The 27,787-nt window shown below is 41.5% G+C and overlaps 1 protein-coding gene across 1 annotated transcript in view; it reads right to left on the bottom strand.

Annotated features, from left to right (window-relative positions):
- Nucleotides 1–22,771: 22,771 nt before the first annotated feature.
- The window catches only part of LOC144493999 (uncharacterized), a 44,186-nt gene continuing 39,170 nt past the window's right edge, over nt 22,772–27,787 (bottom strand). Inside the window, exons 7-20 of the mRNA XM_078213572.1 lie at nt 26,972–27,068; nt 26,505–26,722; nt 25,901–26,054; nt 25,132–25,346; nt 24,945–25,059; nt 24,661–24,866; nt 24,468–24,585; nt 24,223–24,389; nt 24,052–24,131; nt 23,852–23,979; nt 23,522–23,711; nt 23,301–23,442; nt 22,949–23,066; nt 22,772–22,872 (exon numbers count right to left, since the gene is read on the bottom strand). Coding sequence (XP_078069698.1) covers nt 22,772–22,872; nt 22,949–23,066; nt 23,301–23,442; nt 23,522–23,711; nt 23,852–23,979; nt 24,052–24,131; nt 24,223–24,389; nt 24,468–24,585; nt 24,661–24,866; nt 24,945–25,059; nt 25,132–25,346; nt 25,901–26,054; nt 26,505–26,722; nt 26,972–27,068 — 2,049 coding nt within the window. The remainder of the gene's footprint in view (nt 22,873–22,948; nt 23,067–23,300; nt 23,443–23,521; nt 23,712–23,851; nt 23,980–24,051; nt 24,132–24,222; nt 24,390–24,467; nt 24,586–24,660; nt 24,867–24,944; nt 25,060–25,131; nt 25,347–25,900; nt 26,055–26,504; nt 26,723–26,971; nt 27,069–27,787) is intronic.

The raw sequence follows: 27,787 nt of genomic DNA, 5'->3' as shown, positions 1-27,787 counted from the left end.
CTTACCTATATATGGGATCACCAGTTGGTGCTGATTTTTTAAAGTATGCCACTTCATTCTCATAGATCATGTAATCCTTCTCAAACTATTACAAGAGAAGTCAAAGTCAATTATTAGATGCCTGTTGAGCCCCAAATACAAACTCGTATCGGAATAGAAATCAATTACTGGCTTACCCGTCTACTTGTCCCACATGAGGCTGCAGTAAATTCAAAGGTGGCTTGGAATTCAGTACTCTCCTTTGGTTTACAGGCTTCATCCTTCAGCATCATTTTGCCATCTATTCCCAACAATGCTTCAAGTTTTAGAGCAGTAATGACAATTCTTCCATCTGGGAAACAAGCTAAGGAAAAGAAACTGGTCAGTGTCATTCCTACTAAAAGTGATTGGGATATTGGGAGTGAGAAAGTCAAGTGCTTACTTAGAAGGTTGGTTATTGAAAAGCTGCAAGAAACAGAGAAGTTGACTAGCACATCCAGGGTTTTATTATCCCGGAGCTTGAAGTCAAATCTATTGCGAAGGCCTTGGTTGTTTAATGCCTGTATTAAAAACCACAATTAGTTAGGCTCATCTGAAATGACATCAAGCAAGACACTGGATAAGCAGCAGCTTACCTCATGGACAACTGGAGCTGCATCATGTGGAATTGTGATTACTGAGTGGGTACCATTCTCGCTCAAGGTATAACCATGCTGCTCAGCATAATGAGGGGTTAGCTGTACATTTCCAATGAAAGGAATCCAGTAATAATCCGATGTTTCATGTGACACTACCAGTGTCATGTTCTCTTCGTCACAAAAGCCATTTGCCACAGGAAGCACTGATGGGAACATTTTATTTCATTACTTCAGAGCATTGAAATTGCCTTTTAATCTGCACATGGAGAAAAGCCCCTTACCTATTTTATGCTGGTGTATTAAATGAGCTACATATATGAATGTTAGATTTTCTGGTACCACGGTTAGTGTGTAGATGACATCAAGGGTGTATTGTTCAATGCCATCTCCTATATACTGAAAAAGGCAAGGCAAGAGTTAGTAACACGGCCAAGCAGCAGTGTGGAAAGAGCCCAGATATTCCATTACCTTTCTGTCTACAACTGGTGACTCCATTGGAACTTCCAGAATGAAGTTTCTATTTAGGGCCGTCTCATTGGTGGTAGTCCCATCGTATACATTAAACATCTGGTTTTCTTCATCCACAGGGAAGGATTGAGTGTCCAGAGTGAGTTTTATTAGTTCGACATCAGGAAGAAAGTTGCCCAGTGTGACATTGAATAGCCATTGCTCAGGAATAGTATCTGGAAGACATGAAAAAGCTAAATTTGTACAGTGGATGAACAGCATCAACCATGGGCATTGGTTTTTCATCTAGTTGCATTTGCTGCAAGTGTCACATGCACAGTTTGATGTTTTTCTGCAGCCCTGGTATGATTTGCAGGAAAATCATGAGGCAATGTACAAAAATTGTAATTTGTGCCCTTTCAGATGGAACAAATTTGGCAGAGGTTGGGTGACATTGGGGCAGCAAGGGCTCATCTGGTGTCAATTTGCAATCCTAATATAGGATGTTCATTTTCAAATTTCAGCTATGAATCAGTGTCCCAATTATTCAATGCATTAGACCCACCATCTTGTTTCCTTGAGACTTATTGTAGAATTCTGCAATGGCCTGTGTCTATCACAGCATTAATGCTCTGACTGAGCAGATGTTTGTCCAGACAGCCATTGTTTGTGGGGCATGGTTTCATCTGCAGAGGCAGATTAATTGCCATAGTGAAGTCAGATTTACTTAGTAAAACTTCAAGCAGACCAAGTGATCCTCAAATGTTAAATAGTATATATGAATGCTTCCTCAGGTCACATTTCATTGTGAAGTGGTGAAGACCCCAAATGCAAAATGTTAGTTTTGCCATGCTTAGTTTAAAAAAGTACATACCGTCAGTGAAAACCAGGGGCCGAGGAATAAATGGAGTAGTAACTGGACGGATCACATTTATTTTATTCAGTCCCCATGTTTCATCTTCCCACAAGTGTTCCAAGAACAGATTAATGCTGTATACAATACCATACTGTCCATCTACCACATGACTCTGAAAATGTGAAAGACAATTCAAAATGTTAGTTGTCTATAACACATCCCAAATTCAGTTTGTTTTCATCTCCAGTGTGGGAGCACAATTGCCAACTTGGAAATTTTGGTGAAAGGGAAGAAATGCCGCTTTTCATGTTCTATCCCCTGTCCAAACAGGGGCAGAAGTTTAAATTACTGGGGAGATACAAGCATTGCATTTAAATTTATAGCTTTAGTTACTTTGTATACATAGTGATATTTCCAAATTTATGCATTAGAGCAGGGCAGGTGGGGTGTAGCAAGAGGTAACCAACAGCGACTAGTTAAGGAATATGGACTCCTAGCTGGAGAGCTTGGACATTGATACACCTGGAGAGGTTAGCTGTACACTTTGGGTTAGGTACTTCATGTTTGGTTTGTCAAGGATGGGAAGCAATGACAAGTGAGGCAGAAAGCAACAATGGAACAGCCATTGTCAAGCATGTTTGGTGTTCTTGCAGCTGAAAACAGGGAAGATGTGGAAACTGACCAGACCACGTTTTGGGAGGGTGGGGGGAGGGGGGGGGGGAAAACACAGCAGATGGGAGGGGCAGTAAAGACAAACTAAAAGGTAGTTGTACTGCAGGGACAAGTATAGATAGGGAGATAAATACTGTTCTCTGCAGCCAAGAACCATCCAGTAGCAGGGTTAAAGGACACCTCAGGGCTGGACAGAAAATGGGAAGGGTAGGATTTGGTTATGGTCTATATAGGTACCAATGGGAATAATGAACAACTAGGAGAGAATATTTAAAAAAGCAGAAATCCAAGAGCAAATTGGCACAGGAGTTGATGTGCTTCAAAGACTGGTGTGGGAGAAATAGATTTGGGCCTGTGGGGCATTTGCCCCCCAGTATGAGCAATACCATTGGGACAGCCTCACCTGGACAATATTGAATCAGTCTTGGCAATTTGTGCAATGAGAACAGTAGAGGGTTTCAAACTAAAAATTGAGGGGCAGGTTCATGCAAGGAGAGATTTGGAAAAGTTAAAAGGCAAGGCAATCATGCCAGATCAGGTGGCTAACCAGTAAATACAGAAAAGGGCATGCCCCATCTGCATAACTTCTTGTAAAGTGGAGCAGGAGTTAAACATTTAACTTAAATAGCAAGTATTCATTGTTTTCCATTATTAATTCCCAATCTTGCCATCAACCAATGAAGTGGCAGATACTTGAATATTTTGTATCTAGCTTCACAGTAGAGGACAAAACCAAGGAGGTGAAAAGAAAGATTCCAAAATAAAGGCTAGCAAAACGTCCTGCATCCTAGGATAGTTTCAGTCCAGGTGGATTGAAGAGTGTAAAAAGGAGATGAAAAAAAGCCAGTTAGTTCATTGGTTCTTGGGAAAATCCATTTTAGAGGTAGAAGTGAGAATGTAAATTGGAGTTATAACAGAAGCAGAAGGTTGTTCAGATTTCCAAGATGCCAAAAAGTGGTCATCACACAGGAGCTCATGTTGGGTGATATGTTAGTAACTAACAGAACCCAAAGTAGTCTTTTCAGGTAGGTAAACTGGTGGAGTGCCACAGGGGTTATAATCTTGAATGATATACAATGAGCAAGAGAATGGACAATAGTTTGGCAGAAAAGGTATGTGCGAAAATGAAAAGAAAAGCAGAAAATGTAGAGAAACCATGCAGAATTCTGTAGTACTGAGGGATCTGGGCATCTCCGTACATGAAAATTACCAGAAGTTTATGTGGGTACAGCAATTAGGAAGGCAAGTCTTGCTACAGCTACACAGGACATTGGAGAGGCTGCACCTGGGAGTACTGAGGGATATATTTATATTGGAAGCAGTTCAGAAAAGTTTCACAAGGTAAAATCCTGAGATGAAGGGGAAGAAAAGTGAGGGGATGCTGAACTGAGTTTAGCTGAATGAGGTGCTCTTCAAGATAGAGGAAACAGGAGACGATTTACTCCATGGGGTTAAAAAATAGAACCGGGACAGAGTTGTGAATTAAGGGGTTGCCCATTTAAGGGGGGGGGGGGAAGAGGAATGTATTGCGTGTTTAAGGTTTGGAATTCTAGTCAGAGTGCTCAATGTGCAAGTGCAAGTCAGAATGAGACAAATTGATATACATCGAAGTGAAGGGGCAAACCAAGGTCATAAATTTTCAGCCATGATCTTATTCATATGGCAGAGCAGGCTTGATTGGCCTACATTTTTTCCTCATTGTGAAATCAGGCTTTGATATTCTATTTCAGTTAGTTGTGACAATCCATAAATAAAAATGGCATCCAATACTTCACCAACCTTGTAGTGTCCATCTGGTGCTCCAATTGGTACGCTTATAGCAAGAGTTGTATCATTTTTAGCAAGGGTATAGTTTTGTTCTGCCATTTTTGAGGGGTCCAACTTTATGCCATTGACTCCCATGAAAGTGTTGTCTTGGTGAACGGCACTGGTCACAATTGGAGTGAAGATTCTTGGCAGAGTCCACATGATAATGTCATCAGTGAACAAAATACCATCTGAGGGATAACAGTAAATTTAAAGTTGTTAACAGCAAGATATCTTTAGTCCAGAAAAAGTCAAGGCAGCTTCCTGCAAGGACTATAGAAAGATAGCTTGGATTTGAATCGAAGGAAGAGTTTAGGATTATGTAGTATTTGGCTCCTTACCAAGAGGACAAGCCATTGCAGTGTCAACAACAAGAATTATCCAATACTGTTTGTAAAAGGTACTTGATCGTATGACAGACAAGGGCACACCTTGGACCTAAAATAAACAGGAAGTCATGTGTCAGTCTAGACATTTTTGGGTCTCAAGAAAGTGAAATGGTACTAGTGAACTCACCAAAACAATTTGAGCCTCATTTGTGTGATACGGAGCACGAAACAATATACGTGACACTGTTGTGTTGATTCGATAGTTCATTTTTTGGGCTTCTTTCACAGTCATACGCTTTCTGCCACCAGGCAGATGAAATACTACTTGCCATATTTTACTTTCTGCACTAGTTGCCTAGATGAACAGAGACCATGATAAATTTTCTATTTTACAAATAGTTGCAACAAGCGGGTTTGCAAGTTATTATTCAACATTTAAAATTTGATGCACTTGAGCAAAGCCATGGAAGGAATAAAAAAGACCAAGACAGGAGAAGTACTCAGTAAAGATAACATTTGCAACTTCTGAAGTTCAGACAAAGTCTGAACTTATGAACATAAAATGTACTGTAATTTATACCAAAAGCAATTTGATATATGCCCAATATAAATAATTTTGGCTGATTAAGCCAAAGTCATGAAAATTCTCAATGCAACAATCTTAGCTGCTGACATGGATCATTGTACAAAATGCTTTAGCAAAAACCCATCTGGTTAATGTACTTAGTGACTCCAGACCTACAGCAGTATGATTGACTCAACTGCCCTCTGAAGAAGGGATGGGCAATGCTGGCCACCCAGCAATAAGTCCCACAAAAATATTTGAGAGCTGCAAGTGTATGAGCAGCATTGAAAGTCATTCCCCATGATATCTTACTTCTGGAAGTACTAGTGACCAGTCTTGAGCATCTTGTGCATAATCTTCCTCAATTGGTGGTATATTTCTTTGCACTGAGACCTGCACATGGAAGAGATTTGATAGGTTGAGTAATGCATTAAAAATACAAGTTGGTGCTAATGGCAGCAATAAATGTTAAATTGTTTGATTAGATTCTACAATTTATTGCTGGCTGAATTCTAAATCTCCTCAATTGCTATTAAGTGAATCAATAATGCTAATCATAGCAAAAAACCATGACTTACCTGCATATAGTTTTCTTCACAGAAAATTTCTCTAGCAGCCCACGGTGAGTACATACAAGATAGAGTTTGAATATACGTTGAAGACACTAATCTGCCAGTTCCTACATGTATTTGTACAGTGAGGTTGAACTGTTCATCAGCCTGCAAACAAAGTAAAAGCAGTAAAGGTCACATTTGGATATGGTTATTCTATACATTTTAGTAGTTCTGGTATCAAGGATTCTGTCTACAGATGCAGGTTTACTAATTATAGAACAGCTCAGAACATCAGACTCAGGTTAAGAATATGATATTCAAATTAAAGTGCATAGAGTCCCATGTTCATTTTTCTCCCCTTGAACTGTTTTTGGCACCATCCCACCCCAAAAGATACCAAAATCTTTATGGTTTTTTTTGGGGGGGGGGAAAGAAAGCACTTATTTTTAAATATGTATATATATATCTATATCTCACCACAATATGCACACAACAGCTAAGGATGGAGGCACGGAATTCAACATTATTCCAAGGATCGACTGCAATTGTATAACCACACTGTGAAGCAAAGCTTGGTGTAATAAGATAGATATTGCCAGCTGGATCTGGAAACGGCAAAAAAAAGTTAGAATTAAAATTCATTTATTGGTGGGACTATCCTAAAAACAGAAACGTGCTTTCAGCTGAGAAAATATACAAAAGATCAACAGGTGCATACAAGATATGTATCTATCCCAATTTGCTTTTTAAGAGTAAAAAAAATGTTAATCTGGTAACCAAGCTCGAGCTACATGTGATTGTCAAGGAAAAAAAAAATCACTCCCTATACAGAATAAAAGCAATGTGGGAGCTGTTTCTGCATTTCCTCAATTAATTACTTTATCTGGCTGCATTCAAAGTCATGGTAATCAGGAAACCTATTAAACATTGCATTTTATATCTTTTCGCACGATATGCGAATCATACTAGAGTATCCAAAAACACTTGTTTTAATGCAACAAACTGCATACCCACGTCAGAATTAACATGCTACTGCACTCTACGTTTTCTGTTCGTTAAACACCCATTAAAAACTACCAATAAGTGAATTGTTAGCGTCTCACGAAAGAGCAGGATTACTTTTTGCACACCCCACTTTGGTCCTTTTTAAAGAAATACACTTCTTTGCTCTTCAGCGACCACCATCACTGTATATTGATCTTCAGATTTGGGTGCAGTGAAATGGCTGCAATTCCTGAATTACACGGCCCGAGACGCTGCACAAGGTCCCCATTACACTTGTCTTAGGTCTAGAAGCCGAGCACCTTTACAGGTAAGCAAATAAAGGCAACAGCGGCTGACTCACCAACAACGCTAATCTGCCAAAACCTCCCAGCAAGAAAGTGCTTATTGAGTCCAACCCAAAAGACACTGTCGCGACATTCAGTCTTCAGGAAACCTGCAGAAGTGAACCAGAGGAATTCCTTCAATATTAAACTCCAGACCTTGGGAGAGGACACAAGTACACCCGGTTTAACGCCAACACTGACCTGGAGGCGCAGTTTGCATCCATACTACAGGCGTTATCACAACCACCGATAATATCAATCTGTTAAACAAACAAAGCAGCCGTGAACACAAAGATGGGAAACTCCTTTCCAACTCCCTTCACATTGCAAAAAAAAACTTACCGAAATAACAGGGCAGACGCCATAGTCCAAATTCTATCCCCAAACTGCCCAGGTTTAAGCTGCTCCCCCCGAACAGAAATGAAATGCAGACACGCTCCCAGTGAAAGGAGTGAGGAGGCGCGCGCTATTTAACCTGGGCTCAGAGTCACGCGCTCATCAGCAGCACCTGCTGCAGGTTCCCAGGACATCAGCCGGCGGCCGAGTCTTGTCCACAATGGCTGGGGAGATCACCACAGACCCGAGAGACCACAAAAACCATGTACAGTGCAGACATATACACAAATGCTAACTGTATTCTATAATCATAGGCTTGACTCCAATGCCAGAGCTCGCGGTGTACACTGCTGAAGGCATGAGTGCCAGTAATGAGATAAAGTGAAACAGTCTGAGCAAGCATGGACAATGATGGAGAAACGATGCTGAAGTAGACTGTGTCAAGGACTGCAGAAAAGACCAGCCGGGATAATGCACCAGGGTCACATAGGATACTGTGTGTCTTTGATTTCGGATCATTTTGGTGCTGTGATTGAGGAAAATGTTTTAAATGATTCAAAGCGAGTTGTGGGGAAAGGTCCATATATTTGTAAAGGTGGGAGGAGGTGGTTGGGTAATGCCATGTGTAAGCACCTCAGATAAAAATACGATTGGAAATTAGACATTGGACATAATGGTGATGGCGTTTTTGTGGGGGGATGATAAGTGACACCATCTATGAAGTGGAAAATCTTTGCAACTTTAACATTTACTGGGACCAGATACGTGATTACCAGATAGACTGCACAGCAAAGCAAAACATAGCAAATACATTGAGGCGAAGCTGAAAGAAGCACTCTGTCCAGTGGAAGCTTGTTACAGTCGAGATCCAGGTCGGTGTGAAATAACATTTCAAATGTGTCCTGGCATCTACTGAATCTTCTCCATGGATGGAGAATAGGGCGGCACGGTAGCACAGTGGTTAGCACCGCTGCTTCACAGCTCCAGGGGCCTGGGTTCGATTCCCGGCTTGGGTCACTGTCTGTGTGGAGTTTGCACATTCTCCTCGTGTCTGTGTGGGTTTCCTCCGGGTGCTCCGGTTTCCTCCCACAGTCCAAAGATGTGTGGGTTAGGTTGATTGGCCATGCTAAAATTGCCCCTTAGTGTCCTGGGATGCGTAGATTAGAGAGATTAGTGGGTAAAATATGTAGGGATATGGGGGTAGGGCCTGGGTGGGATTGTGGTTGGTGCAGACTCGATGGGCCGAATGGCCTCTTTCTGTACTGTAGGGTTTCTATGATTCTATGAATGGAATGTTCTTAATGTGGGAGGAGAAATAGAGTTGCTACTATAAATTTCTCGTCTGGGATAACTGTGAGTTCTGTGGTTGTACCGAACTATCGGTGTGCGGCTGCAATGCTCTTGTCTAGGTGTCTGTTCATTCTTATAAGGCTCTGTTGACTGAATCGCAGTTAATGATATCTAACTGACTCCATTGATTGAATTATAATCGCTACATTAATCTCAGAACATATTTTTTTCGGTTCTAAAGGAACATTACCATTGATGGGCGGAAGGGCCTCTTTCGGTGCTGTAAAACTCTAACCTTTATTATTTCCCACGTTGGGGAATTAAACATCTTTTATTTAGTTCTGTCTTTTGGATACATCTAAATTGTATCAGTCAATTAAAACCCAAACAGTAAGAGCAAAGTAATAGCAAAATACTGCGGATGCTAGAGATCTGAAATAATAAAATAATGCTGGAAAAACTCAGCAGGTTTATTTATTAGTGTCACAAGTAGGCTTACATTAACACTGTAATGAAGTTACTATGAAATTCCCTTAGTCATCAACCTATGGCCAATGTACCTAACCAGCACTTCTTTTGGACTGTGGGAGGAACTGGAGCATCTGGGGGAAACCCACACAGACACTGGGAGAATGTGCAGACCCTGCACAGACAGTGACCCAAGCCAAGGATCGAACCCAGATCTCTGACACTGTGAGGCAGCAGTGCTAACCATTGTGCTACCATGCCTCCCTTGGTCTGGCAGCATATATAGAGAGAGAAATAGAGTTAACATAGGAACAAGATTAAGGATGTGTCATTCTTGCATTGGCAGGCTTTGGGGTACTTGGGTCAGTACTTTGGCCCCAGCTATTCACAATACATATCAATGATTTGGATGTGGGGACCATATGTAATATTTCCAAGTTTGTGGATGATACAAAGTTAGGTGGGAATGTACATTGTCAGGAAGATGTAAAGCAGCTACAGGAAGATTTGAACAGACTTAGTGTGTGGGCAAGAACATGGCAGATGGAATATAATGTGGAAAATGTGTGGTAATCCATTTTGGTAGAAGGAACAGATGTGCAGACGATTTCCTAAATGGTAAGAAACTAGAAAGTGTAAATGTACAAAAAGACCGAGGTGTCCTTGTCCATAAATCACTGAAGGCTAATATGTAGGTGCAACAAGCTATTAGGAAGGATGATAGCCTTTATCACAAGAGGATTTGAGTACAGCAGTAGTGAAGTCTTGCTTCAATTGTATAGAAGCTTGGTTAGGCTGCACCTGGAGTACTGCATGTAGCTTTGGTCCCCTTACCTCAGAAAGGATATTATTGCCAAAGAGGGAGTGCAACAAAGGTTCACCAGATTTGTTCCAGTGTTGCTGGGACTGTCTTATAAAAAGTGATTGGGAAAACTGGTCTGTATTCTCTAGAGTTTCAAAGAATGAGATGTAATTTTATTTAAACCTACAAAATACTTAAAGGAATAGACAGGGTAGATGTAGGAAGACATTACACTTGGTTGGGGAGTCTAGAACCAGTTTCAAGTCTGCATGACTTCTTCACAGTAAAGAAAATAACTTGCATTCAGACAATGTCTTTCACATCCTCAGAAAACCTAAATATTTGAAATTGAGTCATTGTTATCAGATAGAAGAAACAATATAATATTGGGATACAATTTTAAAAGTAGTGCAGGATTAGAGAGACCTGGATGTATGTGTGCTTAAATCAGTGAAGGTGGCAGAAAAAGTTGTTCGAACAGTTAATAAAGCATGCAACCTCCTTAGGTGTATTAATTGCAACAGTGTACAAAAGCAAGGGAGTTATGTACAGAACACTGGTCCAGCCTCACTGCAGCATTTCATCTAGCTCCGAGTGCCACACTTCAGGAAGAATGTCAAAACATTAGAACGAGTGCAGAAAACAGTTGGAGGGATGGGAAACTTCATTTCAGTAGATAGCTTAGAGGAGTCGGGAGTGTTCTCCTTGAAGAGAAGGTTGAGAGGAGATTGGGTAAAGGTATTCGAAATCGCAAGCGGTCTAGACAGGTAGGGGGAAAACTTCCCAGTGGTGGAAAGAATGAGAACAAGAGATTTAAGGCCATTGGCAATAAGAAGCAATGGTGATAAGTGGAAAAGTTTTTTCAGGAAGAGAGTGGTTAAGTCCTGGAACACACTGCCTGAGAATGTGGTGGAATCAGGTTCAATGGACGCATTGAAGAAGGGATTGGATTATTATCTGAAAAGGAAGAATGTACTATGGGGAGAACACAGGAGAGTGGCACTAGGTAAACTGTTCCTTCGGCAGAGCGAATGGGGCTGTAACCATTCTGTGACTCTGTGAGGTAGAGAATGCAGCAATCAAATTCTGCGTATTTGATCCCACAAGCAACATTGAAAAATAACGTGTTAATCTGGTTAAAAGATATATCTTGTTGAACGGAACCACCCTCTCTGTTCATTGAATAATACCGGGAATCTTTTATGTCCCGCCGAAGAGGCGGGTGAACATTCAATTCCGCAGTGTAACATTGCTGCGGGGGATCTCTGTCCAATCTTCTGTCGCGAGTTTTACCAGGAACTCAAAAAACGCCCTTGGCATCTAAGATATGATGCAAAAAAAGTTATCTTCAGGAAAGACTACTCCAACGTTTCATAAACGATGACACCTCTGACAATGAATGCCTCTAATTCGCTCTGTATCCCACACAAACAACATCTCACATTATTTCCTCAAGCCCCGAAATGGGGCGAGTATCCGCAACCTTATAAAGCAGAAGTGAAGGTGCGTCTGCTGAGCCAAGCTGACACAACTCATGGACTACCTTGCATGCCCTCAGCACAGGTTGCCACCTTACCTATTGATTTCTTCATGTGAATTTGACACCATTGCAGATCGATGTAAGTTATCACTGTGTTTTGTTTACACGAAACAATATCAGCAATCTAGAAATAAATTTTCATAAATAAACACGGACACTGCTTTCATTTTCAGGGAATAGTGAACATAAAACATAAGAACTAGGAGCAGGAGTAGGCCATCTGGCCCCTCGAGCCTGCTCCACCATTCAATAAGATCATGGCTGATCTTTTCGTGGATTCAGCTCCACTTACCCACCCACTCACCATAACACGGCACGGTAGCACAGTGGTTAGCACTGCTGCTTCACAGCTACAGAGTCCCAGGTTTGATTCCCGGCTCGGGTCACTGTCTGTGTGGAGTTTGCACATTTTCCTCGTGTCTGTGTGGGTTTTCTCCGGGTGCTCTGGTTTCCTCCCATAGTCCAAAGATGTGCGGGTTAGGTTGATTGGCCAGGTTAAAAATTGCCCCTTAGAGTCCTGGGATGCGTAGGTTAGAGGGATTAGCGGGTAAATATGTGGGGGTAGGGCCTGGGTGGGATTGTGGTCGGTGCAGACTCGATGGGCCGAATGGCCTCCTTCTGCACTGTAGGGTTTCTATAATATTCTATAACCCTTAATTCCTTTACTGTTCAAAAATTTGCCTATCCTTGCCTTAAAAACATTCAATGAGGTAGCCTCAACTGCTTTACTGGGCAGGGAATTCCACAGATTCACAACCCTTTGTGTGAAGAAGTCCCTCCTCAACTCAGTCCTAAATCTGCTTCCTCTTATTTTGAGGCTATGCCCCCTAGTTCTAGTTTCACCTGCCAGTGGAAACAACTTCCCTGCTTCTATCTTATCTATTCCCTTCATAATCTTATATGTTTCTATAAGATCTCCCCTCATTCTTCAGAATTCCAATGAGTATAGCCCCAATCTACTCAGTCTCTCCTCATAAGCCAACCCTCTCAACTCTGGAATCAACCCTGGTGAATCTCCGCTGCACCCACTCCAGTGCCAGTACATCCTTTCTCAAGTAAGGACAAGTGGACATATTGTATTGCATTATTCTATTCCCAAAATACTGATGAAATCCCAGAATACTATATAATGAAATCGCGATTTGACATTGTTGTTGTAAACTAGCGACAGCCTCATCTCAGACCTAATGTGAGCAATGCCATGGGGGCATTGAATATTCAACAGGTAACTGGTTCAGAAAGATGCAGCTTGTGATTCGACCAGTCTTTATTATATGTCTTTTCCCATTGGCACTGTGTATACCTCCAGGTAATTCTTAGTTTAACATGTGAAGTATTACAGTATGTGAACTAGATTTAAACCACCAGTTATAATTTGTTTTACATTAAATAGTGATTCAGCCAACGAATTTAGTAGCCATACAAGGTTTTCCATATTTTCAGCAGTGGGTTGTAATGAATATTTGCATATGCACTCAAAATGTTCAGTGTGGGTTACCATTATGCAAAAGAAGATATTTTAATAACGCCAAGGTCCAAGTTGAAATTCACAATTATTATTTTTATTCAAGTAGCGAGGTAGACATACATATATGCTATATTGTTATTATATATTTGCAGCTTCTGGAATGGCATCTAGGGACGCGGTGGAGCATCCAGAGGGCAGAGAGTATAGTGGATAGCATGGATAGAGAAGTGGTCACACCGCAGGGTCAGCCTCCACCGGCAAAAAGAATGGGGGACTGTGGACTAGGCAGTGCAGGAATCTCCTATGGTTATTCCCCTACAAAACAGATATACCATTTTGGATACTGTTGAGGGGAATAGCCTCAGGGCATGACACCAACAGCTAATGTTATAGCACCACAGTTGGCCTTGCTGCACAGGGGAGGAGCAAAGCATGGAAATACAATAGTCATAGATTAAATTGCAAGCAGACTTTTCTGTGGCCGCAAAAGAGACTCCATGATGGTATGTTATCTCCCTGATGCTAGGGTCAAGGATGCCTCAAAGCAGTTGCAGGACCATCTAAAGGGGGAAAACAAGACAGGGAGCTAGGAAGCAAGCTCAAATTAGGACCTCATAAAAGGCAGTTCTCTCATGATTACTACCAGCGCTGAATATATAGGATGAATACATGTGTGAAAGGGGGAGGGTTTCAGATTGCTGCAGCATGGGGGCCAGTTCTGGGGGAGCGGGGACTTGACTTGTCCAGATGGAACCTGCCCAATTTGTACAGGACCAGGACAGAGATCTTGCTAGAGTAGTTGGGGCGAGTTTAAATTAATAGAGCAGAGGCAAATTGAGAAAAAGAAAAAGCTATCAAGGAAAATAAGCGATAGGCTGAGAAATTAAGGGCCAGAATCAAAGCACATTGTTAGCCTTAAATATTTTGTATCTGAATACTGAAAATTCAAAATAAAAAAGGATGAATTAGTTGCACAGATCAATGTAAAAGGGGGTTATTGCATGACTCCAAGAATGGGAATGAAACATTAAAGGCTATTCAGTGTTCAGGAAAGTGGAGTTGCATTGTTGAGTAAAGATATATTGGTACAGTATTGAGGAACAATATTAGCACAGATGATATGGGCCAAGTTAAGAAGCAAAAGGGGATGTATAAAATGAGGAAACAGGCCATCTTGGACTAGGTATTGTGCAATGAGGATTATGTAGTTGAGAGAGAATCCCTGGTTTTTTTTTATATCAAGGTGCATAGTGAGGTAGTTGATTCTGAGACCAGGGTCCTGAATCTCAATAAAAGAGTAACTGATGGTATGAGGCACGAGTTGGCTATGAAGAACAGGAAACATAACTGAAAGGATGGACAGTGGACAGGTATTCAAGGAACGATTGGTGAACTTAAATTGTTTATTCCTAGTTGGTGTAAGAGTGGAAAGGGAACGGTAGCTAAACCATGACTTGCAAGGGAAAATAGATTCAAAGAAGCATACAAACTGGCAAGAAAAAGCAATAGTCTTGAGGATTGGAGCGGTTTAAAATGCAGCAAAGGTAGACCAAAGGATTGATTAAGGAAAAAGTATGAAAGTAAGTAACATGTAAAATTTTCTATAGGTATGCAAGTGAAAAAGATTGACAAAAACAAAATGTCGACCCCTTAATCATAAATGGGGGAATTCATAACAGGGAACAAAGAAATGGCTGAGGAACTAAATTCATACTATCTTCACAAAGGAAGGTATGAATAATGTACCAGAAGTGGAGGGAAACTAGTTAAGTGAGGAGCTGAAAAGGAAATTAGTATTCATCGAGAAATGGTTTTGGGGAAATTGATGGGATTGAAGGAGACTAAATCTTCAGAGTCTAATGATCTTCATCCCAGAGTACATAAGTGGCAGATTCATTAGTGGTCATTTTCCAAAATATGTTAGACTCTGGAGGAGGTTAGCCAATGTAAACCTGCTATTAAAAAAGGGATGGAGAGAGAAAATAGGGAACTATAGATCAGCGACCCAATGCTGGTAGTGGGAGGTTGCTAAAGTCCATATCAAGAATTTCCTAGCACTGCATTGGGAAAGCAGTAGCATAACCAGACAGTCAGCATGGATTTAAGAAAGTGAAATCATGCTCAACAAATCTATTGGAATTCCTTGAGGATGTAACTGAGAGTCGACCAGGGAGAACTGATGGTTGTGGTCTATTTAGACTTCAGAAGGCTTTTCTGAGGATGCAGCAGAGATGTTAGTGTGTTTTGGGCAGATGCATTATAATGGATAAATAAATGTGAGATTATCCACTTCAGTAACAAAGATAGGAAAGCAGATTATTTGAATGGGTGTAAATGAGATTGAGATAGAGTCATAGATTTACAACATGGAAACAGGCCCTTTGACCCAACTTGTCCATGCCATCCTTTTTTTTAAGCCAAGCTAATCGCAATTGCCTGCATTTGGCCCATATCCCTCTATACCAATCTTACCCATGTAACTGTCTAAATGCTTTTAAAAAGACAAAATTGTATCTGCCTCTACCACCACCTCTAGCAGCTTGTTCCACTCACCACCCTCTGAAAAAATTGCCCCTCGGGACACTTTTGTATCGCCCCCCCCTTAAACCTATGCTCTAGTTTTAGACTCCCCTACCTTTGGGAAAAGATATTGACTATCAAGCTGATCTGTGCCCCTCATTTTTTTTTAGACCTCTATAAGATCACCCCTCAGCCTTCCACACTTGAGAAAAAAAGTCAGTCTATCCAGCCTCTCCTCATAACTCAAACCATCAAGTCCAGGTAGCATCCTAGTAAATCTCTTCTGTACTCTTTCTAGGTTTAATAATATCCTTTCTATAATAGGGTGACCAGAACTGTGCACAGTATTCCAAGCGTGGTCTTACCAATGTCTTGTACAACTTCAACAAGACATCCCAACTCCTGTATTCAATGTTCTGACTGATGAAACCAAGCATGCCGAATGCCTTCTTCACTTTTGTGCATCTGTGACTCCACTTAAGGAGCTATGAACATGTACCCCTAGATTTGTGTGTTCTGGAACTCTCCAATGCCCTACCATTAACTGAGATAAATTGTTCCTGATAGTTTAGGGGTGGGAGGGGGAGGAGAAATGGAGTCTAGAGGCATGGTTATAGTTTGAGAATTTGGGGGGGGGGGGGAGGTGGAAGAAAGGAGGAGGAGGTGGTAGGTGTAGGCCTTTTAGGACTGAAGTTTCTTCACCTAGAATTCAGTGAAGGCCAAAATATATGAACAAGGAATTAAGTACAACAGCAGGCCCTTTGGCCCACCATGCCTGCATTGACACCTTTTGCCTGTGGTCCATATCTATTCATTCCTGTATCTGACAATGCGTCTGCTTCCACCACCACCTTTGGTAGCTCAGGATCAAGGGATATGAGGGAGGGGGAATTGGGATCAGGGTATTGAATTTGATAATCAGTTATGATGGATATGTTTGTATGTATATAGGAAACATTAAGCTAGTCCTTTGTGAAAAACAGTAAAGCCCTGCGTTTGCCAACTGAAAAATAACCTAGAATAAGGTTAACAGCAAAAGGAGACCCAAAAAAAGTAGGCGGATGAATTCAAGACTAGCACCTAGAGATTTAACAGGGAAACATTGAAAGGCTGACTTACATACAAAAATTAAACCTCCCGGCATTGCTAGTTTAAGAAACCCTACATGGTTTCTTCTTTCTCTCCCCCCCCCCCCCCCCTTCCAAAAAAAATGCCAGAGCAAGGTGACTTCTTGCAAGCTGGGCACAGCATACCTTCTAAATTTTATCTTTTACTCTTGTTCTATGCTTCTAAAACTTCATTACATTCTGCACTCTCTTCCTTCTCTATGAATGGTATGCTTTGTCTGTACAGCGCACAAGAAACTATACTTCATTATGCTAATACTAAATCAAAGTCTAAAAGCAAAATAGTATTGATACTAGAAATTTGAAATAAAACTACAAAATGCTGGAACATAGGAGCAAGTGTAGGCTATTCAGCCCCTCAAGCCTGCATGCTGTGGCTGATCTACCCGATTGGTACTGGCCCCCCATTCCTTGGTGTTAGTACCTAGAAATCTATTGAACTGTGTTGAACATGCTCAGATAAGCAGCACCTGTGGAGAGAATGTTTCAGGTCTGCCATGTAAATACTGCTTTAAATGGTTTGGAGATAGCCATCAGCTTCAGGAAGTTTAGCGAAGGAGATGCCCCTGTCTACATCAGTGGGATGAAGTGGAAATGGTTGACAGTTTCAAGTTTAGGTGTCCAGATTACCAACTGGTCCTGCTCCCTCCACGCTGACACTGGTTAGAAAGTCCATGCCTCGGTCTCAGGCAGCTAAAGAAATTTGGCATGTCCACTATCACTCATGCACCACAGAAAGCATCTTTTCTGGTTATAAATCAGAGCTTATGGCTCCTACTATGTCCAAGACTGCAAGAAATGACAAAGGGCTGTGAATGAAGCCTAGGGCATTATGCAAAAGCCAGCTTCCCATCCATCAATTCTGTCTACACATCCCACTGTCTCAGTAAAGGGGCTAGCATAATCCCCCTGCACCCAGGACATTCTCTTCCATTGGGAAAAAAGATAAAATCAGAGGTCATGTATAGCATGCAAAAATACTTGTTCATTGTATATGTAACAATAAACTCAAATATGCAAAGAGAAAACACAGGTTATTGTTTTGGACTGAGATGTGTCAGAAGTAAAAATTGACATAAGACAGCATTAATAGATTTGAAAAAAATGGGTTGAGATGCAAAATTTGGGTATTCCAATGTAGAAGCTCATAGAACTAAGAATATATCACCCACTACATCATGCATAGAAATGCCTCCCTTTATTTCATGGGATATGGACATAACCAAAGTCAGTATTTTGTCTATTCCTCCATCCCTAATTCCAAGGCCATTTCAGAGATTCTGGAGTCATACACAGGCCAGACTAGCCAAAAGTGCATTAGTTTTTAAACAATGATAACCCACCAGTTGCCATGGCGGGATTTGACCCCATGGTGGTATTTGACCCCATGGCACTGGAGCATTTTTTAAACCACAAATACAATAGCTATTACCCTTTTGCCTCTTCATCCCTGTGTTTGCCTGTGGTCTTAGCATGTCAATGCAAAACCACCTAAATGTTAATCCTTTACATGCAGCTTATTAATAAAATGTTTGTGAATTATATTTGTCATGTGGTAGCTGAGGTCCGTTTCAATTTTAAGACTCACCTGTCAATTCCTGCACTTGTCTATAGACAGCAAGTCTAACACCAGGTTAAATCGGTAGCAAATGCCACTAGCTTGACGAAGGAGCAGCATGCTCCGAAAGCTAGTGGCATTTGCTACCAATTTAACCTGGTGTTGTTAGACTTCTTACTGTGTTTACCCCAGTCCAATGCTGGCATCTCCACATCTTGTCTATGGAACCAAACTTCATGCAGATTAATACTGGACAGGTAAATCCTGCCTATTCAGCAGTACTTAGTCACATGCAAGGCTTACATTAACACTGCAATAAAGTTAATGTGAAATTCCCCTAGTCACCACAGTCCAGTGCCTATTCGGGTCAATGCAGCCAACCAGCATGTCTTTCAGAATGTGGGAGGAAATTCCGACATGGGGAGAATGTGCAAACTCCCCACAGACAGTGACCCAAGCCAGGAATCAAACCTGGGTCCCTTGCACTGTGAAACAGTAGTGCTTGCTACTGTGCTGCCCTAGCAGCTGAAAAAAGCAAACTGTATGCTGGAAATCTGAAATAGAAAATCCTGAAAAACAGACAGTCAACATTCCAATATACAAACTGAAAAGGTTACTCTACACTGGTGCTGCCTGACCTGAGTTTTTCCCAGTATTGAGTACTGGACAGTTACAAAAAAAATATATCAAATCAAGGATTGGGGTCAAGAGTCTTTTGTAATCTTTCCCTCTAATATCTTGAAATCAGTAGCCTGAAATTCAATCAAACCTGTTCAGAAGCACTGTTGCGAGGCTGAATGTTAAGGATTGGATGACTCAATTTGTGGTATTGGGGGTCAGGTTTAAACTATAGTTAGTTATTTCCAAGTTAATAGAACTTGGATAGACAAATCCAATTGGGATGTCCCTACATAACCCATTTCCATAGGAACGTGGCACATTCCAGACATGGGTCAAAACCCATTACCTGATTTTCCTGTACCTCAAGAGCAAATTTCCATCACCCAAATCCATTGTTTTCTAGCCCTACTAGGATCAAGAATTTAATGATTCTCTCCAATACCACCATTCCTTTATCTCAGTCCATCTTGGATTCTTCCTCTTTCCACCCCCCACTTTGGTAAGGACCACAGCCATGTCCCCTCCTCTACTTTAGTTAGAGAAGTAAAAAATTGTTCAGAGAACACACTAGAATGCTGCCTCCCTCGACCCCAGGTCAAAGATACCTAGTAAGCCAAAAACATCTGAAACCTTCATGGTTAGCTAGTGCATGATAACTCCTCTTGCAATCACAATTGTTCTCTTCCCCTGCATCCAGTAGGTGGAAGGGGTGATGCCATGTTGTGATTTGTAAGACAGATTTGCAGTCAACAAAAAAATGCTAGTTAGAACCGGGTTGTGGTTGGTAAACAGACCAGAGTTAATTGCCAAAAAGGATAATGTTTTAGGCAGAAGTGTGCAAACAGAGTTGAGCCCTGGTCAGAGGACCATCCTCAGGAAAATTAACAATTTGAGTTGGAGGTACAAAGCAGAGTTCAGTGAAGTCTATGCTCAAGTTGGTGTCCACACTGGAAGTTAGGGCTGGTGTGTGAAAAGCTAGTGAAAGAACTGCAAGAAATTGAAGTGAATCAAATTTGATTGAATTTTTGGGAGGAGGTAACTAAGTGTGTTGATGAAGGTAGGGCAGATGTCGTCATATACATGGATTTTAGTAAGGCATTTGATAAGGTCCCCCATGGTCAGCTTATGATGAAAGTAAGGAGGTGTGGGATAGAGGAAAGGCTGGCAGATTGGATAGGTAACTGGCTATCTGATTGAAGACAGAGGGTGGTGGATGGAAAATTCAGACTGGAGGCAGGTTGCTAGCGGAGTGCCACAGGGATCAGTGCTTGGTCCTCTGCTCTTTGTGATTTTTATTAATGACTTAGAGGAGGGGGCTGAAGGGTGGATCAGTAAATTTGCTGATGACACCAAGATTGGTGGAGTAGTGGATGAGGTGGAGGGCTGTTGTAGGCTGCAAAGAGACAGATAGGATGCAAAGCTGGGCTGAAAAATGGCAAATGGAGTTTAACCCTGATAAATGAGGTGATTCATTTTGGTAGGACTAATTTAAATGTGGATTACAGGGTCAAAGGTAGGGTTCTGAAGACTGGAGGAACAGAGAAATCTTGGGTCCATATCCACAGATCCCTAAAGGTTGCCACTCAAGTGGATAGAGCTGTGAAGAAGGCCTTAGTGTTAGTTTTATTAACAGGGAGTTGGAGTTTAAGAGCTGTGGGGTTATGCTGCAACTGTACAGGACCTTGGTGAGATCACATTTGGAATATTGTGTGCAGTTCTGGTCACCTCACTAAGAAGGATGTGGAAGCACTGGAAAGAGTGCAGAGGAGATTTACCGGGATGCTGCCTGGTTTGGAGGGTATGTCTTATGAGGAAAGGTTGAGGGAGCTAGGGCTGTTCTCTCTGGAGCGGAGGAGGCTGAGGGGAGACTTAATAGAGGTTTATAAAATGATGAAGGGGATAGATAGAGTGAACGTTCAAAGACTATTTCCTCGGGTGGATGGAGCTATTACAAGGGGGCATAAGTTTGCACAAGGGGGCATGGAGTTTGCACATTCTCCTCGTGTCTGTGTGGGTTTCCTCCGGGTGCTCCAGTTTCCTCCCACCGTCCAAAGATGTGCAGGTTAGGTTGATTGGCCATGCTAAAATTGCCCCTTCGAGTCCTGAGATGTCTAGGTTAGAGGGATTAGTGGGTGGGATTGTGGTCGGTGCAGACTCGATGGGCCTCTTTCTGCACTGTAGGGTATCTATCATAACTATAGGGTTCGTGGTGGGAGATATAAGGATATCAGAGGTAGGTTCTTTACGCAGAGAGTGGTTGGGGTGTGGAATGGACTGGAGTCAGACACTTTAGGAACATTTAAGCGGTTATTGGATAGGCACATGGAGCACACCAGGATGATATAGGGAGTGGCATAGCTTGATCTTGGTTTCAGATAAAGCTCGGCACAACACTGTGGGCCGAAGGGCCTGTTCTGTGCTGTACTGTTCTATGAATCCCTGAAAACTGGTACACCTGGGTTTGGCCCAGGGAAGTGAAGCAAAAAGGTCATTCATTTTCTGATCTCATTCCAAGCATGGACAAACTTGCACAGCATGAAGTCCTAGCAAAAGTGGAATTCAAATGGGAATTGAGGAAAATTCTCCATTAGCTGGAGTTGTACCTAGCAAAGAAGATTGTTGTTAGAGGTCAGTCATCTCAGGAGCTCCTCCGGGCAGTGTCCTAGACCTGAACAATTTACAACTGCTTCAGAAAGCATCCCTCCATCACAAGGTCAGGAGTGGGATGTTCACAACCATTTATGACCTTAGTTATTGAAGCAGTCCATGTCCACATGCAGCAAGACCTTGTGACAAGTAACATTTGTTCCACACCTAGTGCAAGGAAAATGATAGAGATTCTTACAAACATAACCAAATTACCCACTAACATTGGTTCAGTTTTGGTCAATGGTACCCCAGTCATTAAAAAAAAACTGGCTACAAGAACAAGTTCTGGGAATTCCAAGTAACATTTGATTTTCTACCCCCACCCCTCCCAAAAACAGTCCAGCATTTATTGTTCTAGTAACATGCAAGAAACTCAACACCAGGACAAAGCAACCTGCTCAATTAGAACTCCTTTCCCATTCACCAGCTTCATGCACCCAAAGTTATCACAGTGGGCATGGTTGGAGAGAAAAAGTTAGTTAAGGGTTACAGAACCAAGGTGGTTTAAATAACAGCATACTTTTATAGTTATCTTCAGTGCAATTTTGGATGTTACTGGCCAATTGCCCAAGATAAATGGTCAGGTTTAAAATAAATTGAATTATGCTGAACAGAAGTTACACTGCTACCACATCAACATTGAGGAGCTCTACTGCAAATTAGAGGTTCTAGGCCAATAAGTTCTACAATGATGACACAAGTTGAGCCTAGCCAAAGTGAAGTGACCTAAAAAGGTCATGACTCAAAGCAGGAAGGTGGAAATGCAGACAGTTTATGCACCCTGACAAAATCCTTTGGATTGGTCTCCAGGAAAGGTTGCAAATAAGTTGTGGTGCCTGCAGTATAACTGAAGGGGTTAGTGGACATCAGAATATTTGCAATTAAACAGTCAATCAATAGCCAAGAAATTTCTGCCCTTGAAAGTAAAAACACTTAAAATGGGCAAGCAAACTTAGAGGCTACTACTAGTTGGACCAATAACAGGGCAATTGTTGCCTTGTATTATAAGCCAACATATTAACTGAAATGCTTGATAAACATTTTGGATGCCCCATTCAGTAAGCCTAAAAGACTATGCCATGATGCTTGCAAGTCCTGGCATTTCAATCCTGACTACCCAATGGACACAGGTCCATTATAGCTCACGACTTGATGCAAGAGAATCACGTTACAGACAGATATAGTTGAGTAATAAATTCTCCTTTAATCAAAATCTTCTCATTTGGCTTTTGTAAGCAAAAACATTCCAAACACCATGGAAACAATGATTGTTGAGCCTCCAAATAGTATCAATGGCCAATAGGACTTCACTTGGCTATCTAAAAAAGAATAATAAATACATTTCAGTATCAGTGATTTGATAGCTCAAGGAGGATTCTTCAAATAAGTCTTCACCTTTCATAATCTGGTTTTCAACAGTATGGAATTCTGTCAAGATCACCACTGCTCCTGATGATACATAGCCTTGTAGATGGTGCTCTGCATCAGCGCTCCGACCTGCAGTTGTACACAGCTAGTCAGTACAAGTGTCACAAGGCAACAGATATTATTCCAATCTTAAAATGCCTTACCCATTCGTTGTTTTCCTGGTACACAGAGACCAGGGCAGAGGAGCTCGTTTACTGGCTCCTTCCTGCACAAGACTACACTGCAATGAAAATATACCTAACAAAGAAAGGTAGCATCATTGCAAGGACATGTAGAAAATGCATAGTTACAGACAACGTTGTGCTGAAGCAATCCTCACCTGCTCCAAGATATCAGCATTTCCCAAGGTAAAGGCAAACATCTTGACTTCAAACCTTTTGAAGTGAGTGGGATATCTGACCCTCTCACTCCTGCTTACTGGATGGAAGATGGTCACATGCATGTCAGCCTTGTTCTCACAGCTACAAACAAAAAAAAGCAGCTTGTTACCCAAACTCAAAACAATTAGATTTCCAACTTGAGAAGCAGCTCATTTCTTGCCTGTTGACAATAACTGGCCACTGTGGAATGCCACGTCGGTCTTGTGATGCAGTTGCCCAGCAATCTTGCAGGAACAATTCAATTTGTGGGTCTTCATTGTGCAACAGTTGCACTTCAAAGTAGAGGGGGTCAGTCAAATATGTCACCACTGGATAGTCATGGTCTTCATACAGGTTAGAATATGACACTTCTGCAAACATACAAGCAAATGGAATGTTGGGGTGGGTCAAGAACTTCATTTCAAATTGACCTCGGCTATTAATAAATCATGTACTGGATATTTGCTTTAGAGCCATTTCATGCAAGTGACTTTACACTAGCTAGTTTTACCTTTAGCAAGTTGCATAGCCAAGACTAGAGGTCCATATCCAGGTGAGACTATTGGCTGAGGATTAATCTGGTGTTCAAACTGATGATGCAGTGTGTCATTTACATGGTAATAACATGATATGGCAAGCCTAGGAGGAACAAACAAAGTTACTTACTATTTCACAGCTACAAAAACAAATGCCCTTTGCTCAGATTCTTACCTATATATGGGATCACCAGTTGGTGCTGATTTTTTGAAGTATGCCACTTCATTCTCATAGATCATGTAATCCTTCTCAAACTATTACGAGAGAAGTCAAAGTCAATTATTAGATGCCTGTTGAGCCCCAAATACAAACTCGTATCGGAATAGAAATCAATTACTGGCTTACCCGTCTACTTGTCCCACATGAGGCTGCAGTAAATTCAAAGGTGGCTTGGAATTCAGTACTCTCCTTTGGTTTACAGGCTTTATCCTTCAGCATCATTTTGCCATCTATTCCCAACAATGCTTCAAGTTTTAGAGCAGTAATGACAATTCTTCCATCTGGGAAACAAGCTAAGGAAAAGAAACTGGTCAGTGTCATTCCTACTAAAAGAGATTGGGATATTGGGAGTGAGAAAGTCAAGTGCTTACTTAGAAGGTTGGTTATTGAAAAGCTGCAAGAAACGGAGAAGTTGACTAGCACATCCAGGGTTTTATTATCCCGGAGCTTGAAGTCAAATCTATTGCGAAGGCCTTGGTTGTTTAATGCCTGTATTAAAAACCACAATTAGTTAGGCTCATCTGAAATGACATCAAGCAAGACACTGGATAAGCAGCAGCTTACCTCATGGACAACTGGAGCTGCATCATGTGGAATTGTGATTACTGAGTGGGTACCATTCTCGCTCAAGGTATAACCATGCTGCTCAGCATAATGAGGGGTTAGCTGTACATTTCCAATGAAAGGAATCCAGTAATAATCCGATGTTTCATGTGACACTACCAGTGTCATGTTCTCTTCGTCACAAAAGCCATTTGCCACAGGAAGCACTGATGGGAACATTTTATTTCATTACTTCAGAGCATTGAAATTGCCTTTTAATCTGCACATGGAGAAAAGCCCCTTACCTATTTTATGCTGGTGTATTAAATGAGCTACATATATGAATGTTAGATTTTCTGGTACCACGGTCAGTGTGTAGATGACATCAAGGGTGTATTGTTCAATGCCATCTCCTATATACTGAAAAAGGAAAGGCAAGAGTTAGTAACACAGCCAAGCAGCAATGTGGAAAGAGCCCAGATATTCCATTACCTTTCTGTCTACAACTGGTGACTCCATTGGAACTTCCAGAATGAAGATTCTATTTAGGGCCGTCTCATTGGTGGTAGTCCCATCGTATACATTAAACATCTGGTTTTCTTCATCCACAGGGAAGGATTGAGTGTCCAGAGTGAGTTTTTTCAGTTCGACATCAGGAAGAAAGTTGCCCAGCGTGACATTGAATAGCCATTGCTCAGGAACAGTATCTGGAAGACATGAAAAAGCTGAATTGTTCACTGACCACTGATAGATGAGGGAATGGATTTATCACAGGTTAATTGTCCATGCTGGACTGGTTGTCAGAGCAAAATGGCATTTCAATTTGATCTGCTGGCCAGAGAAAATTCTTTAACTCAAGTAGCACCAACCCAAAACCCTTAGTTTGTCATTAGAATTACTTGCCAGTAACTGAGATTGAGAAAGCAAGGTATTGTCTCTAAACTCATTTGAGCTCAAGGTCTTCGTTTGCACTTGGAATCACTCAAACTTGTTAAATTGATTCTTGGGATTTCTATTAACATTATCTTTGTAGCCTATCCCAGGTCCTATTTGGAAGCACCTCCTATACCCATGACCCTTGCCAACCCAAAAAAGGTTGGAGGGCAGCAGGTGCAAGGGAACACCTACAAAAACAATCCAATGATGGGATTGTCTTTAACTGCAGTGGTTCAAAGGCAGAAACCACTTTCTATGGACAATTCTTGACTGATTTCACTGCAAGCATCTCCAAAATGGAAAAATTCTCAGTATTAGTACATACCATCAATGAGAACCAAGGGTTCAGGAATAAATGGAGTAGTAACTGGACGGATCACACTGATTTTATTCAGTCCCCATGCCTCATCTTCCCACTGGTGTTCCATGAACAGATTGATGCTGTATGTTATACCATACTGTCCACCCACCACATAGCTCTGAAAGGAAAGGTGAAAATTCATTAGAGCACTTGGTTTAAAATGGTGTTGAGTTTCTGCAGGTTTAATGTACTATTTGTATGGAGCCAAATGGGTCCAAAACAAAAATCTAATTTCAGCTCGATTATACAATGTCAGTTTGAATATGTTATATAGTTCAAATTGGCAGGTAGTGTAGGAGACAGCAACCAAGATAGAATGGGACAAATAATTCAAATCATGAGATGGTGGTACTGCAGCTCGAGTGGAGCCAAACCAAACGGATGATGGTGTACATCCAGAATCTACCAGTTGGATGCACAGTGTGATTTTGGAATGAGAACTTGCTTTGAAAACCAGAAGCCAATACCATGACAGAAGAATTTGATTTACTAGGTTTGTTTAGGAATAGCATCATGGGTTCAATCTCAACATGGTTGATAAACTTGCAAAAATCCAAATTCAACCAACCTTATAGTATCCATCCTGTGCTCCAATTGGGACATTAATAGCAAGAACTGTATCATTTTGAACAAGTGTATAGTTTCTTTCTGCCATTTGTGTGGGGTCCAACTTTATGCCATTGACTCCCATGGAAGTGTTGTCTTGATGAACTGCACTGGTCACAATTGGAGTGAAGATTCTTGGCACAGTCCACATGATAATGTCATCAGTGACTGTAACACCATCTAATGGGAACCAAAACATGCTGATTTGACAATGTCATGTGTAATCATGGAGACAATGGTACCCTCTAGAGGAATATAAAGAAGGACAAGACTTTGGATAGTTATAGTTAGCTTGCCTACAGTTCAGTGCCCAGTCAAGCCAAACGAGGGATAAACATGCTTCAAGTTTTACAATAGTATGCAGTTATTTCAGTAGGGAAAGGAAAAGAGGAGATGGTAGTGCTGTTCAGTGAACATTTAATTTCTTACCAACAGGACAAGCCATTGCAGTGTCAATTAGTAAAGCCATCCATTGCTCTTTGTAAAAGCTTGTTGATCGGATTACAGTCAAAGGAATATTTTGTACCTAGTTGGTTTGAAAAGTAGTCAGTTTAGAACATAGAACATAGAACAGTATAGCACAGAATAGGCCCTTCGGCCCATGATGTTGTGCCGAGCTTTATCTGAAACCAAGATCAAGCTATCCCACTCCCTATCATCCTGGTGTGCTCCATGTGCCTATCCAATAACCGCTTAAATGTTTCTAAAGTGTCTGACTCCACTATCACTGCAGGCAGTCCATTCCACACCCCAACCACTCTCTGCGTAAAGAACCTACCTCTGATATCCGTCCTGTATCTCCCACCACAAACCCTATAGTTATGCCCCCTTGTAATAGCTCCATCCACCCAAGGAAATAGTCTTTGAACGTTCACTCTATCTATCCCCTTCATCATTTTATACACCTTCTATTAAGTCTCCCCTCAGCCTCCTCCGCTCCAGAGAGAACAGCCCTAGCTCCCTCAACCTTTCCTCATATGACCTACCCTCCAAACCAGGCAGCATCCTGGTAAATCTCCTCTGCACTCCTTCCAGCGCTTCCACATCCTTCCTATAGTGAGGTGACCAGAACTGCACACAATATTCCAATAATAAAAGCTAACACACTATAGGCCTTCTTCACAGCTCTATCCACTTGACTGGCAACCTTTAGAGATCTGTGGATATGGACCCCAAGATCTCCCTGTTCCTCCACAGTCTTCAGAACCCTACCTTTGACCCTGTAATCCACATTTAAATTTGTCC

The sequence above is a fragment of the Mustelus asterias genome, chromosome 5, assembly GCF_964213995.1.
Source record: "Mustelus asterias chromosome 5, sMusAst1.hap1.1, whole genome shotgun sequence".
In the NCBI taxonomy this organism is placed as follows: Eukaryota; Metazoa; Chordata; class Chondrichthyes; order Carcharhiniformes; family Triakidae; genus Mustelus; species Mustelus asterias.
Note: the sequence above shows the minus strand (reverse complement) of the source record. Positions and strands in the feature narration are given on the sequence as shown.